Here is a 16755-nt window from a genome sequence, read left to right on the forward strand (position 1 = left end):
ACCCACAAATGCTTTCAGTTTTAGGCAGAGCACTTCAACAAATCTTGTTTTACAAAAATACAAAGGACAAAATAATACAAATTGCACACTTGCTGGTGGGAAATTCTTTGATGTTGTAGCTGTGTCTAAGGCAGCTTCAGCAATTTCAAGTTCGATACTGCTTGTAATAACTATCAGTAAGAACTGAATAGAAAATGTGAACATCATGGAAATTCTTATGCTGCAGAGACATCTTTAAAGAAATTAATTGTTTCCATCTCTTGGAAGTATATTTTCCATTGGAAGCTTTTGTTTCTTGGACATGTCCTAATTAAACATTGAAATGTGTGATGTTAAGATTTAACAGTTTCAGACTTTTAGGTCATAAATTACAAGTATATGGGTTTAGACACTTTAAAGCACCTCAAATTGATCATCTTGGTTCCTCGGTAGTCTGCAACTCTGAAAAGTTCATTTACTTTTCAAGGTTTGGGGGGGTGGGAGTGAATTCTTTACTTCAACAGCTTTAGAAGATATGTTGTTATTTTCTTGAAGGAAATCACATTCTTGAAACACAGTTCTTTTGAACAAATGTTCTATGATAAATATTTGCTAGCTTGTTGGAAAGGTAGGTTTGTATGGGTGTTTATGTACGGCCTAGGAAAAACTTATGGTGTCATTTGTGTCATTTATGTGGCTTGTTTCATCTGTCTAGAGAAACCATGTGTGCTTGGGTAGAGGGAATGTAGACTTAAATATAAGTAAAGTATGCAAGAATTTGGAAATATTTTGTGGCTAATTTAGTGAGATTTTTTGTAGAGGTGAATCAGTTCATGCAAAGCTGATAAAACATCTGTGCTCTTATTGGGAAATAATTGGAGAAGTACACTGGGATGAACCAAATTTGGATTTCCACACATTTCTTTTAAGTGAGTCTAAACATTAGGAGATGTGTGCTTAAGTTTCGTCTGGTTTTTACCCTCTGGCTGAGCAGTGTGAGTGTAGGGCATCTGTTACTGTTCATGTTTATACTACAAACTAAGCATGGCCCTGACAAGGATTGAGTGCTACCTTATGCTGGTTTGCACTAGATAATTGTTAATGTTCTCTCTGATGTTATTTTGCTATTTAGTGCTCTCCTAAACAATTTCCAGACACAGTACAGCGCCCAGCTCCTTGTGGGGACAATCCAATAAACAATTTAAATGCAAACATTCTGTTTTAGAGGAGCAGGGGGAAGAGTTTAGCTTTGTGGACAGAAGCTTGCTTTTTTCTTTTTTTTTTTTTTTTTCCCTATGGGAACAACCTTTCTTCATGTTCTAGATGTGGTTTGTGTTGTCTCTGTCAGTTCTGTTTTGTATTCACTGGGAAGGTGAATACAGTGCACGGTCCTTCTGCAGAAACTGTTCTGACACTCAGAGCTGGAGCCATGTCTGGGCCACTTCCTTGGGGTACCTCCTGCAGCTACTCCTGCTTTGGTGCTTTCTGGGGGAGAAGTAGGGAAGCTGGCAGTGGATAGGGAGGGAGGGATCAGCAGCAGGCATGCTTGTAAGCAGCTCCTGACATTTCTCTGCCTGTCAGCATTGTGCTCTGGCAGCATGTATCTTACACTTCTGGTACTCCCAGAGACCTCTCCAGCAGATTTTAGCTCAGCACTGTGCCCAGTCCTTTCTCTCCCTGATGCTCTCTAAGTGTTATGCATCTGCAGAGTGCTTAATTAGGACAACTAGCACCTGAGTTAATAAACTGAAAATATATCAAATAAAACACATCTCACCTTTGGTAAGTTTCTGAACTTTGGGAAATACTTTGTCCATAGTAATTTTGTCGTTATTGCTACCCCCATGACACTTTATCAGGGGTTTGATTGACCTAGTGGGAGAAAAAAGAAGTAGACTGGAGAATCAGTTTGGACTATTAAAAAGTCAAGCCCCCCCAAAAGTATTCAGTTACAAAAATATTAAAAGTATTTTTCACCCTCCTTTCATTTAAAAACTAAGCTAGAGGTCAAGGTCCAAGCAAATGTAAGGGTGAATGGTTCAAAAGATAATTAAGTTATTCCATAATTTTGACAATTATACATGGCTGTTCAGCTTTTTCCAAGCAGACTTCTCTCCCCACTGCCATGTGTTTTCTTGCTGTTTATTTTTTTAACTTCTGTAGAAAAATGCAAAATAATGCTTATTATAGCAATACCCAAATTCTGCCCTCTTACTAGAGAGCAAGTGGCTACAGCCAAGGAAAGCTTTTCTTAAATATTTTTGTTAGAAGAGAAGAGGAATGAGTTGGCAGCTAGCACTAGATTTTGTTCTCATATTTTCCAGTCTAAAGTAACTGGCAACAATTCCTCTTGCTCTGTATCATCTGTTTGCTGGCCTTAATGACTATATAAGGCAACATGGCCTAAATTAATACTTCTGAGCATACTTGTTTAATGAGTTTACCACTCATTTTTCTGAGTAATGCGTGGGGTTTTTATGCTTCAAGAGTTCTTACACTGTATGAAACTTTTTATATACTGTATTTTGTTGTTCTTGTGAAAAAGGTACTACAAGTTTCATCAGCTTCATATGTCCAAATATCTAGGAGATTTCAAGGGAAAGAAATATGTGCATTCTAATGTTTGAAGTAGTCTTTTAAATGTCTGAGTGTCAATGCTAGAGAGAAGGTAGCACTGTGTAAGTAGTCAGGATTGGTAAGGTTGTTTACAACCTTCTCCTTATGTTAACATTATGTATATTTACCAAATATTTGGCTTCTCAAAGTTTCTGTTATCTTTTACTTTTAGGCCAAACCAGTACATAGTTACTTTGATTTTTGGTTCAGTTATAGAAGTGTATGTGGTTTATAGTTGTACTGCAAAGTGGTAATTTTCAAAAGCTTGTTCAGTGACACAGTATGGAAGGTGTGTCCTAACCCAACCTTTTTCTCTTAAAAAAAACCACCCTACCCTCCCAACAGAATAAACACATGAAAATGCTAATACTATTGTTCTAAAAAGAACAATGGCTGAAAAACAGGATGTCTTCCAGGAAAAGTGGGCAGCTTTTCCAAAGCTCTCATTTTTAGAATCACAGTTTTGCCTTCATACTTGCTGACTTAAGCACTACTCCTCCTCTACTCACTTTACAGATTGGTTCTGTCCTGTAGTTTTGATTTATTTTAATATTGGTTTAGTTTCATTTAATATTGGCTGCCTTTGGAAAATTGGCTGGATGTGACTTTCAAAATTGTAAGTATTGATAAATATTAGATTCAAAAGGAGTGCTTGCAGCAAGAATGAGTCCTAGTGAAATGGCTGGAAAAACCACAAAGTTGTTACGTAGAATCTAGAAGAATGTTGTTTTGGTTTGCTTTTAGTTGACTATGTTCAAAACTCTATAACCTCTTTTAAAGGAGTTCATGAAACACCTGGATAAATGCTGATGTGCAGGTACTCTTATAATAAAAGATTTGATAAGAATGAGTCTTGTTGCTTATAAAGCGAGAGTGATTTGCACTGTTACTCAGCATACTTGTCATTTGCTATAACTTACATTTTTTCAGTGATTTTAAATTTTCATAGCTTGTGGGATGTTATAAGGGCCATCACAGTTGGTGCTTCCACAGTGCCAATTCTTTTCTCCCTGTGCCCTCCTAGTCAATGTTGTTGTCTCTCCCAAGCTAGTGTTGAAACTTCTGCTCCTGCAGGAAGCTGGGTAAGGGACATAAGCTGGCAGGATATTAAACACAACAAGAAGTGTCCAGTTTCCTGTCCTTCACATGTATTTTAGCATCCTGAGCTGGCTCACTACAGAATCAGGAGATTGTCAAGACTAGTGTGAGGGTGTGAACCGAAAAGCAGACTGGTAGAAAGGTAGAAAGTGGAGAGAACTGGCTTGAAATGAAGCTGTGAGGAGCTGCCACTGGAGAACCGTGGGTGCACTGGGCTTGTGTAAAGTCAGCTGGGATCCCTCTGGTTCCTTCAACTCGAGACTTGTCTGCTCTGTCTCTTACCCCTCTGCTATGCATCTTATCTTTCTTATCTCACTTAAATCTTCAGAGAGTTACAATTGAAAAGCTTATTAATGTTAAACACAGAGATACGCTGTGTTTTCTATAGCAGTGATGGAAGACTTTCTGTGGTATCATGTAGTCAAACCTTGTTTGAGAGGCTGTGTTTATCATATATATGGAGAGATATACTGGATAATGTTACTTATTAAATTATTGCAATAATGTTAGCAGTGAGCACTGTAATGGTAATGAGCTGTGCTCTGTTAGCAGGCAAATTGTACCATATCTCTGCATGATCATTCACAAGTAACAGAAAAGGGCGTGTTAGTCCCCTCCTTGTAATAAATTTCTGAGAAGAATCACAACTTACCCCATGGAATTATATCATTGTGCCCTGTAGCAGAGTTTAATTTTTTCCTGCAGAAGTCTTATGCTTCCATAACTTGATTAGCAGGAAGTTGTTAATCAGCATTTTAAAATACTCCATGGCTTCTCTTATGAGAGTTAGTAGTGCTTATGGCAGCCAAATCAAGCCACAAGGCTGGCAGTGTTTTGTGTGGCTGTGAACTTTTATTTATGGCCCTGTGTATTGTACATTCCAATACATATTTTTCCTTTTATAAAGGTTTCTAGGGTATTGAGAACACCCAATATGTTCAAAGCTCATCAGTTTTTAGCCTTTTCTTATGTACTGCAGGGGTTTATTCTTTTGTTTTATTTTTTTTTAAACTCTACTGCATTTATGTGTTACATTAGTTCTCAGTACAGAGCCTTGGTAAGACATGAATTTCTTGGTTTTCAGGGAGGAAACATAATTTGTTTTCACTTCTCTGAGCAGAGGAAGAATTGAAAGAGCTTTGAGTAACAAGACACACATTCTACTTCGTCGGAAAGTGTAACTGGTGTCTGAAATCCTGCTCCAGGCCAGTGAGGTGGCTGGGAAGAGTCTCTGCAAGGCTTAGCACCTCTCTCAGTTGCAATGTGTTGTGGAAAGACACTGCATCATTTCTGGCTTCTGGCAGAATTTCACTTGGTGACAAATCCTGAACACAGTCTTTCCAGTGCCCTGTTTTTTCTGCTGCAGAGAACCAGCTGGCATTCCCTGAATTTAGCTAAACTAAGAGAGTCATGCATTGCTCAAAGTGGTGACAGAGAAGGAAATTATATCATTTAGCGATTTTTTAATATGGAAGTTTTTTATATTCAGTGCTTCATAAAAGATTCATCAGTCTTTTGCTTATTCCCTTTTTCTCTGTAGGGCTCTTCAGTTAGTTAGGGTGGTGATGTTGCTTTAACATGCCCTCAGGGCCACAGGTTAGGAGATCATCTTCTGCTCCAGCAAGTCATGGCATGTGAAAGACCAAGAAGTAGAATGAAAATCCTTGTTATTTAGTTAGACTGTGGCTAGAAGGGTTCCCTCCTGCATATCAAGCAATTCTGTAGATTTGCCTCTCTTTCTTCTCAGTCTACTATGAGTTCATCTGCTGCCACTGCTATTTCTATACTACTGCAGGTATATTTTTTTTGTCTGAGTTATTGTTGCCGTGTGGAAAACTCTTATTTTCTTACATTACCAAAGGGGTATCTTATGCTGGTCTGATTATGTTTGAAAACCAAGTGCAGAATTTAAACAACCTTATTGAAAGGAATGTCGGGGTGATGGCAGGGAGAGATAGAACACTAAAATTAAAAACCAACCAAACAAAACCAGAAAAAAGCATTTGTCACTTATACCTGTAGACTTAAGATTAAACTGTATGTTCCTGCTGGTTGCTTCTGGTAGAACTGGAAAGGAAGCTCTGTGGTGGGCAAATGTAACAAATCTTGTCTGCAAGGAGAACTTGCCTTCAAAGCCCAAACAGCAAAAGCTTGATTTATGCCAGGAAGGCTCATGTTCCTTCCAAAACGTTTAATGGCTTAAGATTTATTTGCAAAGCTTTTCTAATAATCCTGTAAAGTGCTTAGCCTTAGTAATGTTTTTTTTTTTTTTTAATTTCTGAGCTTCAACTTTGACTGGAAAAGATTTGTCTTTAACATTTCTGAAATTGGCCTTTGTATTTATTCCTGTAGATGAAGAGAATTTCTGATATTATAGGTACTAATTGCATTTCTTGTCTAAATGGCCACTCTTACTAGCACTGTTTTTTTGTGATTTTTATGTAATTATTTTTTATATTCTTCATGCTCTGAGAACTGATGACTAAATGAATAGGTAGCCTTGTTTTTGAGAAGATGTGTGTAATAATCAAAGTATTGACAGTGAAGTTGTACCACAGGCACTGTTTGTGTTTCATATGCTGTTGTAAACTTTTGAAATGCTTTTTAGCCACATCAGTGGAAAATATTTCAGTTCTCAGTGGCACCTCTTAGGTTGTTCTTCATTTTGTTTTGGATTGTGGCAGTTAATACAGAAACCACTATGACACGAGTTTCAGTTGAGCACAGGAGATGTTTCTCAATGCTGAATTTCAGCATGCATTGTGTTGCTCAATGCATTTATTGGGTTAAGTCTATTTAGGAGACAGCACAGGACTTTGCTGTATTAGTTGTCATATGCAATACACTAAACAAAACAGGAAAAGCAAAGGAAATGCAGATATTTTCTCATTCGCTATGCTGTCTGAAAATATCATTATGTAAAACTGTTAAATATGGGATGCAGGTACAAACACCTTTGGGTAGAGACTACTTTTTGGAGATATTTATGATGAGCATTTCCCTTTTATTTTGTCTAGGAATAATGAAAAAATAATCATATAATAAACTAGGTTCTTTGTCTTAAAACAGTATAAAATTATTTCTTCCAGATCCTTGGTAGACTACATAGATTTTTAAAGTGTCACATAATGTACAGTTAAAGCTTGTGATTAGAACAAGAGAATTAGTCTGAAAAGTCAAGTTGTGGTTAGTCTTATCAACTACTACCAAGGTACTTGTTTGCTCTATTAAACATCTGTGGCTTTGAAGGAGTGAAGAAGCAGTGCAAAACTGAAGTTATTCACACTGAGTTGGACTTTTTGTCCTGGTGCAGTTATCTATTTCTTAACTCTTTTTTTTTTTTTGGATTTAAGATGAGGAAGAGATTTGAGAGCATATACTGATAATTTGCACAATTAATTTTCAAAGAAGAATGTACTGAAATAATTTTAGTTTTCCTACATATAAATGTTCTCCGTTCTAGCTCATAATTTGTTATTGTAGAACTGTACAACTAAAGCTTACATACCAGTGTAAAAGAACCCATTTTATAACAAATTGTCTCTAATGGGTTCCTGGATGACAGGACAGAGTGTGCTCTGACTGAGTTTGCTTACTTAAAACTGGAAGGAGTGCTTGATACATCTGATAGTTGTACTGCTATTTAGAGGGATCTTGACAAGCTGGAGAAATGTGCCAACAGGAATCTGATGAAGTTCAACAAATGGAAATGCAAAGTCCTGTGCCTAGAAAGCCTGGATCAGGACAGGCTGCCTGGTTGGAAAGCAGCTTTGCAGAAAAAGAGAGGCAGTGTTCAGCTGGACAGAAAGGGAAACAGAACTCAGAAATGTGCACATGTGGCAAAGAAGGCCAACAGCACCCCGGGCTGCATTAGGAAAAGCATTGCCAGCTGGTTGAGGGAGGTTGTGAGGCACATCTGGGGTGCTGAGTCCAGTGTGGGGCTCCCCAGTACAACAGAGATATGGACATCCTGGAGCAAGTCCAGTGAAGGGCCACAAGGATAAGGAAGGTACTGGACATCTCTCGTGACATGATGCTCCAGTCCTTAGTTGTTTTCATGGCTCCTTGTTGGATTCTCTCCAGTATGTCCATGTCCTGAGGAGCCCAGCATGGACACAGCACTCCAGGTGTGGCTTCAGTGCCGAGCAGAGGGGAAGAGTCACCTCTCTCAGTCTGCTGGCAGTAATTTTTGTAGCCCAGATCAGCATTATCCTTGTTTGTGGCAAGGACATGTTGCTGGCTCGTGCAGATTCTCACACAATGTCCCATGATATGTCTTCCCTTTTGTTTTGAAATATCTGGTTATTACATCTTACTACCTTTTTCGTTATAAGGATAATGACTTTTTTCAGCTTAATTGTTTGCTGCAGGTAGGCCAGGTAATGTTGTTTATAGGTAACATTGTTGAAATATTTTGCCACCATTACAAAAGTATATTAAGTAACAGTGCTCCTTATTATGAGTAAATGTATTGTATTATCTTTAGTGGAAGTATTCACAAAGGAAATCACTAATTAAACTATTAATAGACCTTTTGTAAAAGAAAGGTTTGTGCTATTTTTTTTAAAAAGACAGTGAATGTAGCAGGATGATTCCTGTCTGTGGAAATACACAACATATATTCTTGTAGAGATCTGTTGTTTTGTTTCACCTTTTAGCTGAACACTACAGTTAATCTCTTAACTGAGGAATCTCAAAATCCTTTTTTCATGCAGTTATGCTTAGACTGGGTTATTTAGATTTGGAAACTTGGTGGTGATTGGGTGAGTTTGGATTTGTTTGTTGCTTGTATATTCAGTTAAGTTCTGTGCAGTTAATAGAAAGCATTCAGTGGGAAGGGAAATAAGGGAACTCGACTCTGTTGGTTTTGTTACCTAGAATTAGAATATTATAGGATTGACAAGGACATTTTACAGTAGTTGTTGATGCCAGCAGTCCTGCAATAGGTACCTTTATACAGCGTAATATTCTGTAAAGATTTTCAGTGAAGAAAGTGTATCTAATCTAGCAATGTTAATTATTTCTGAGGATTTTTCTCACTTTTATACTTAATCCTGTTGATACCTTTCTTCTTTACTGCCTCAGTGCTGGAATGAATTTGTCTCTTGGTCATTGAAAACAGCCTTCTCTATGTTTGCAAGCTGTTGTCTTGTCCTCCTTCCACCTTCTTAGTTCCAATCCTTCATTCTTTCTGTAGGTCATGTCTTCTAGATCTCTGATTTTCCTGGTCTCACGGAGATTATTCTTCTTCAATTTATTATACTTTCACAAATTTATGTTGGTGACTGTTCGTCTATAACAGGTCTATGTTGAATCAAAATATATTTCTCCAGAAAACAGGACCACATTTTGTTTTCTATGTTGGTTATATGGAGTAGATCCTGTGTACATGGGTGTGTTGGGGGGTGGGTGTGTGTATTTATGTGTATGTGTAAGAGTGGATAGGAGGATGGTGAGTTTTTATAACTGTTTTAAAAAATGTGTCTAAATATTCCTTAGAATGGAAAAGACTTGTTTCATTTGTTTGAGAAAATCCTGGAAACTGGTTATTAACTCTCCACAGATCAGAATCTATAGCAATTGGCTTTATTCCATGACTTTTATGAATTCTAAGTTGCTTTTCTTTTTTCTTTCTTTTTTTTTTTCCTCCCACTTTTCTCTGTAATTCACAGCTTTTGGAAATTAACTGGACTGGACTGACCAATCTTCTGGATGTTCCTGGCCTGAAGTGAGTATACCTAGAGCAGTGTTTGTTATATCTGCACCCTAGTAAACCCCAGAAAATCTGAAGACCATCAATTAAATCATATTTAGGTTAGATGGCTCTGAGCAGTTATAATGTAGAGTTATATGAAATTGCTCAATTTGCAGAAGGCAGTGATTTCACTACAAGTCAAAGTACATCAAAAGCATATCTAGTAGGCCTTGTTAACAATACTTTGAAAATACAATTTTTAATCTGCATTTTTAAGTGTTCTCGGCCTTTCCAGACTTCCAGAATTGTGTGAATTTCCTATCTGCCATGGCCTAGGACAGCAGAAAGACCAAGAGCCCTTTTTTCACACCAGTGGGTTCACAACATCTTGGCTCCTGGCTTTGTATGCCAATCCATCTCTATTTGCTCCTGTAAAGGTAGTTAGAAATACCTTAAGACTGTACTCAAACTAAATAAACTTTCTAATCTCTTTAGGTGCCTACTTTTAAAGCTTTCAGTTTATTATGTGAAGATCAAATGGAGTAGCAGAAATATTGACAATATATAGCTGTAAAAAAATGCTTAGCTTATTTGGAGCTTTTCCTAATACCCCAAAGAAGAAAGCATCAATAGAGGTGAAAACCAAGCTGCTTTGAATCATGCAATCCTGATAAAGTTAAATCCATTAATATATTCATAATTATGAAGTTATAATAGATACCCAGGGGCTTTTTAATATGGAGACAATGGCTAAGGAGATAATGGTGGATCTGATACATGCCTGTATTTTGTGACTACCCCTTTTATTAGATCCCATACTCTCAAGAGTTGGCTGACTGCAGAATTATTTTTTATTGTTTAAAAACAGGGTTTGAATTTAGGTATTAAATTAATCCTTTAGAGCTCAATTTTGTGTGTGAAGCAGATTTTGCTTTACTTAGACACGTGAAGCCATTGCATGGAATCCCAGTTGAACAGTTTCAAATTAGAACTTGCATTAAGTAGGTTAATGGCTGCAAGAATTGCTCATGTTTCAAGCCTGCTTAAGGCTACCTCTGAGGAAAGAGATTTTCTTCATGAGTGAGAGAAAATGGCTTCCAAAATACAGCTCCTGAGTAATAATTTGCTCTTTTGACATAACAGGACTAAATTTACATTTAGTACTTAAGCTTACTAAGCTCCTGAGATTCATATCCTGGTGCATATTTGCCTGACTGCAAACACAAAGCCTCAGATGTAAACAAAGTCTCGCTAAATAACTCAAGTTTATGGTTTCCAGAGCAACCAAACTTGGCCACACATGCACAAACTGGTGCCATCTAGATGTGGTATAGTTTCTATAGTAACTGTAACTGAGGTGACTCATGCTTTCTCTACTCTCTACCTTGCCAAGAGGTTTCTTTAGCCCTGTATTTGTTTTTCTTATCTGTATAGATAAGTTGAATATTTTGGTATGACAACTTGACATATTGTAGTTGTTATAAACAATGATGAACAAGAGATTGCTGCTGCCACAGGTACCTTTTTAGTGCTGCTGCTGTTGGCTCCACACTGAACTACTAATTCATAATCTGTTTGCAAATGTCTTCTACTAATTGAATTTCTGCATTTGCTGCTGGAAGCTTCCCTGTCAGCTGTTAACAACTTCCATTGCTCTTCCTATATGACTTCCCCAAGGAGAAAGATACAAAAGTGATTCATATTCCATCATTAGTATAGCTTAGAAGTGGAATTAAAATTTCCCTGTGAGGAGGAGCCAGGCTGTGAGAATACTCAAGTGCTGTCAGGAGGGGATGTGGGTGATGGGAAGATGTTATGGTTGTTTGAGATACAGTAAAAACACTTTATGCAGTGAGAGATGTGCTCTGTCTGCAGTACAAATAAAGGCAGCACAGGAAAAATACATAGTTGCCTATTCTAAGATAAAAATTAGGTAGAGCTAAATATAGAGCAATACAAAAGGGATGTAACTGCCAATTATTTTTCTGCAATGAAATTGAGCTTTTAAAGACACAGTTTAATAAACTATATGAAACATTTCAGACTTCTTTCATTTTTATGAACTGAAGAAATAATTGTACCTAGAATGAATAACTAGAGTCTTATGATCTTAGGAAGCTGTTTATCAATGATGCATCAACATAATGGTTGAAATTGCTACAGCTTTCTCTGTTGCTTGGTCAGTGTTTTGTCTGTTATCCATAGATCAGACCTCTTATTTTAACTAACAGAACAATTAAAAGATTGTCATTTTTGCCTTGTATTCATGAAGAATGCTTGTATCTGAGAGCATTCCAATTGGCTAATACTAGATAAGTTTTAAACAGCTTGAAACCATCATGTTGTTTTGGAATTTATTTAATTCATTAGTTAGCTATGATCTTCAGTGTTCTTTTTCAGCTCCATGTTTTTGAAGACAGGATATCTGTGACCTCCTAGGAGTCCAGTTTCTCTGTGTAACACTTAGTGACATTTCATTAATGCTGGCTCTTTTTCTCAGGTGTTTTAGTGAAATTCAAGCATTTATGTTGGGATAAAATTACGAGGTTGACTTTGGAATCACAGAGGTGCGGTTTGATCCTAGCAGAAAGGATTGTGACTCCTCCCAGTGACTGGGCTGTGTTGTGCTTCTGGCTGTTTTTTTCTCTTCGTTGAGGAGACTTGCTGTAGCTCTATTTGAAGATTAGTCAATCTCTGAACCTTTTGCTTGTCTAGAGTCCATTTATTTATACCTGCAGCTAATTTTGTAATGTCTGCAATCTTAACTAAATACTAGAGAAGATAACCTTTCTTTAAAGTTGCCTCTCTTGCACTGCTCCTTTGCTTTCTCTGACCTAGGTCAGTTAGTTTTCTCCTTAAGGCACTGAGCATAAAGGCAGAACTTTCTCTTCTTTCCAGGTAGAGATACTAACAAAAGCAGGAACAAAACAAATTTATCTGATCTTTCCACTGAAGTTTTGAAGTATTTTCAAAAGTGTGCTTATTGCTTGTGAAGTTACCATTACCTCAGCCTTTTTTTCCCTTTTAATGTTAAGACTGGTTGAGATGTTTATCTTCAGTGTTTATGTCAACTCTAACAAAATAATGATTCTTGGCTCATTTCAGAGAAAGTTTAGCACACATAAATTGAAAACTAGATGTTTAGCGAAATGGAACTGAAAAAGTTTGAAAAGCAACATGTTAAAATGATGGCTAAAGTAAGCTACTTTTCAGATAACACGATTATCTTCTGGTAGTAGTTGTCTTAAGAATTACTGAAACCATGAATTTCTAGGGTTCATGTAGAATGAAAATCTCTGTAAATATGATTGAATAAACTCTGCATGAAGGGAAGGAGAATGAAGACTCCTTTTGGGCAGATGTGAATTAACTCACAGAAGGGGAGAGGAAACATTTCCTCTGAGCAGTATCTTAACCTTATCCACTGTTGCTTCGTTCTAGCCACAGGTCTGCACAGACCTGTCCATTGATCTTGAGCTCCTTCTGTTCCTGTTGTACAGATACCATTAAAAAGTCATCCAATGTTCTATCAAGTATGATAGTTCATCTGGATTTACAATGGAAGTGGGTAGCCAAGAGGATGCAGGCTGTGCAGGTTGCAAATCTCTGGCATGAAAGATCAATGTGCATTTCTAATGGACGGGATTGTATTAAATGGGTTCCTTCTGTTACCCTTCTCTAGCATAATGGTTATTGCTCACCACAAATTTTCCTTCTGAAATGAAAATGCAGTATGTATTTCACACTGCAGCACTTTTGGTTTTATGTGCTACCTCCTGAGTCAGAGCTACTCCCAGCTGCAGATTCAGTCTTAGGAAAACTTCACAAGGTGCTTACACACAAGTGCTTCATCCAAAAAATGTTCTAAGTTATCAAGCATTATCTGCATCTTGATTTCACAAAGACTAAAAAGGGAATCGTGAAGTGTATTTAGGAGGAGTAATCGTTCATCCCTGAAGCAGCTCCACCAGCTTTAGCAAGACTGCACCTGCAGTTCAGAGTATCCCAAGTGTTTTTATCATTTTCTCTCTGAACCTTTGCACAGACTCCTGAAATCTTCCAGGATACTTGTGTTCCATGGTGCATTGTAGCACTCCAGTTCTGCCTGTGGCCCATGTAGGCACCGTGAGGAAACAGTGCTGTTGGTCTGACAGGGAACTGATTTGTTGTCAGTTCAGACCCAAACTGGGTGAACTCGTAGCTTAGGAAATTGTTCTTTCTGTGTTTGTAGAAGGGTGTGGGTTTAGGTTTTTAAATGATTCATTACCAGTGTGATTACACTGCCACTCCCTTTTCACAGAACAAAACCTGTTTTGCTTCCCTAGGCTACATTTAACTCAGCCACGAGTTTTTTTTCAGTGTGTCTCTGGTTTAAATGACGGTCCTCCCAGCTCAAAAGGACAATTGGTTTCATAACAATACAGGAATGGGTAGCCAAACTTCCAGGGACAGTTAAATCATTATTTAAATTCAAAAGTAAATTAACAGTTACCATCTGCTTGGTTATATGCAATGTAAGCAGGAAAACTTATGCAACAGCCTTTTACCCTGGCTGGTTTTAAAAGCCGGTGGTGAGGGGGGAATTGGGCTGTGACGTGGAAACGGGAACTTTTTATTCATCCCTGTGGCTTCTGCTATTTAGTGTCAGCTGCTTCCACCTGGTGGCCATTTGGGCAAGAATCCTTTACTTAAAAAAAAGGTATTTAAAAACCAGATGTTTTCTTCCCCCCAGAAAGGCAAATATTTTCTCCATTTCGGTTTTTAAGTAGCAAAAGGATTCTATTGGTGTGACATAACATCTTTAATTCTGATGAAATAACTGAGGATTCTTTTCTCCAACAGTGGCTTATCAGATACAATAATATTGGATATAATATCCAACTACTTGGTCCTTCCAAATAGAATCACAGTCCCCCTTGTCAGTGAAGTGCAGATTGCTCAACTGCGGTTTCCTATACCAAAGGTAAGCATGTTTCTGTTAATACTAACCATTTGGCATTTAGTTTTTTCTGCAGTAGTAACTGTTAAGGACACATGTGTGAATTTCTAAATGTGGTTACTGCAGTAGTACAAGTTATTGTGAATCCAGTCACTGAAAAGAAGTGATTTAATTTATAAGCAATTTCTGTGGAGTTAATATTTCATAAGAACAACAAGAAAGATTTTTTTCTCTTTTGCTAGAATCTTAAACTGTGTAGACTAAAAATTAAGTAGCATATGGTTTATATTATCACTGTAAATTATTGTTAGTGTGCTTCACTTAAAAGTTGTTACTATTTGTTGCTACTCACTTTCAATAGCATGGTATTTCTTGGTATAACTGCCATGTTTCTAATGGTTGATGACAGTTTTTCTTTCCAGGAATCTCTTGAGTGCTAGGTCTATTGTGTGTTGGGATCATCATTGATATCCCTCTATTTACAGTGTGTCCAAACTAAGTTTCATGTTAAGGAAATCACAATGGAAATTATAAAACATCCATTACATAAATTGTGATGACATGGAAGCTTTCACATTACTACGTAGATCTATCTTTTCCCTTTTCAGGGTGTTCTAAGGATACACTTTATTGAAGCTCAGGATCTGGAGGGGAAAGATACTTACCTAAAAGGGATTGTCAAAGGAAAGTCAGATCCTTATGGAATCATCCGTGTGGGCAACCAGATTTTCCAAAGCAAGGTCATCAAAGAAAACCTCAATCCAAAATGGAATGAAGTTTATGAGGTATAACCAATAAAAATACCATGTTGTACATTCTGTAAAGTTGTCCTCTAAAGTTTCTTTTGTTAAAGAAGATACAATGGGAATGTCCTCAAGGAGCTAAAAAAGCCCAGAGTTCTGTAACAAAAAACAGAAATGCCCCATTGATGTATATACTTTTTTTTTTCTTTTTGTCTAGACTAAGTACCAGTAATTCTGAAAAGCAGTTTAGGCTTTTAGAGCCAACATCAGTAAATCTCATTGGAAAAGCATTAGCAAATCTCATCTCTCTGTGCTCCTTGAATTGCATTTTTTAAAGCATTTACTTATTGATCTATGTTATTACACAAAGGCACTGTTACTGTGCCATTTGACCAACTTTTTAGTTTAGTTTAACCACTGACAATGCCATCTCACTGTGCTTCCAGGCTTTAGTCTATGAACATCCAGGACAGGAACTAGAGATTGAGCTTTTTGATGAAGACCCAGACAAAGATGATTTCCTGGGAAGGTAAATGTTATGGAGAATATGTTAGTGGGTGTTGAAAAGAGATGAAATATTGTAATGTAGTCTTTTTATTATTTTTATTTTATTGCAGTTGTGGTTTTGCTATATAACTATTTATAAATCAATTATCTTTTCAAAACTAAGGTAGTAAGTAGTTCCCTAATTACTTAATGTATGTAAATATATTTATATTAAAATGTACTTGTGTGTATATATACATATCTATATGTTTATGTCTTTCTGAAAAAAATAAGGTGAGTATTGTGGGTTCCCAGAATTGTGCCCTGGCTGTTTAATGTTTGTCAGCTGACACTAAGTCTTAATTATTTCTTCAGGCAAAGTTCATACAGTTTTATAACTGTGTATATTCTTCATCATCATAGCTTTTAAATGACTGTCTCTAGTTTATTTTTCTCTAAGAGCTGATCTTAACTATTTGATTAAAGAAAAAAAATTTCTATAATGCTTTTGCAAACATGAGTCACTCTTGGATTCCACAGGCCACAGGTGTTTACCCATAAACATCTCAGGGTTTCAGTCACCTTCTTTCTCCAGTAATTTGTCACCTTTATTTCTTGCAGAGTTTTGGAGCTTCCCACTGTTGCTTTCCATACAGAGTAGAACTCCCTTATCTTTCCAGCTCCTTCTCTCTTAACAGGAGCAACAGTACCTACTTCTCATTAAAATAAAGAAGTAGGTAGTACAAAGGCTTCTTTTCTTTGCACTTCCCTAATCTTGCACTGAGGTGGTGGTGGGGGAAGTGATATAATGTAGACATCAGTACTAATAAAATAAAAAGCCAGACAAATGCTCATGCACTGGCATGCAGTTGTCTGCCCTGTTTAATTTTTAGCAGATTCATTCCCTGGTACATTTTTAGCTCGTGTGAACCAGCACTCTCCCAGACACTGCCAGAGCATGAATTTGGTCACAGAATATGTCCAGGTGCTGTTTGCAGAGGGTAGTTTGGACATGGTCTCTGTTTTGAGATTTTGGTCATATATATGTGAGCCATATTGTGTCATTGCTCTTGTAGCTACAAACTGGGCTCTAGCATAGGTGTATTTTCTGTTACCCTGCACTCATCTTTGTTCAGCCATTTCATTCCCTACTTCTCTTTCTCTTAGGGGCTAAAAGAATAGTATTCTGCTCTTTTGAT

At 37.2% G+C, this 16755-nt stretch overlaps 1 protein-coding gene across 4 annotated transcripts in view; it reads left to right on the forward strand.

Annotated features, from left to right (window-relative positions):
* The window catches only part of ESYT2 (extended synaptotagmin 2), an 80098-nt gene that overhangs the window by 40560 nt on the left and 22783 nt on the right, over window positions 1–16755 (forward strand). For all 4 annotated transcript variants that reach the window (XM_051812864.1, XM_051812865.1, XM_051812866.1 and 1 more), the window contains exons 7-10: window positions 9366–9421; window positions 14231–14351; window positions 14936–15112; window positions 15517–15599. In XM_051812864.1, the coding sequence (XP_051668824.1) occupies window positions 9366–9421; window positions 14231–14351; window positions 14936–15112; window positions 15517–15599 (437 nt within the window). The remainder of the gene's footprint in view (window positions 1–9365; window positions 9422–14230; window positions 14352–14935; window positions 15113–15516; window positions 15600–16755) is intronic.

Source organism: Manacus candei, unplaced genomic scaffold, assembly GCF_025592945.1.
Source record: "Manacus candei isolate 608988 ecotype Guabito, Panama unplaced genomic scaffold, ASM2559294v1 h1tg000089l, whole genome shotgun sequence".
NCBI classification, from domain to species: domain Eukaryota; kingdom Metazoa; phylum Chordata; class Aves; order Passeriformes; family Pipridae; genus Manacus; species Manacus candei.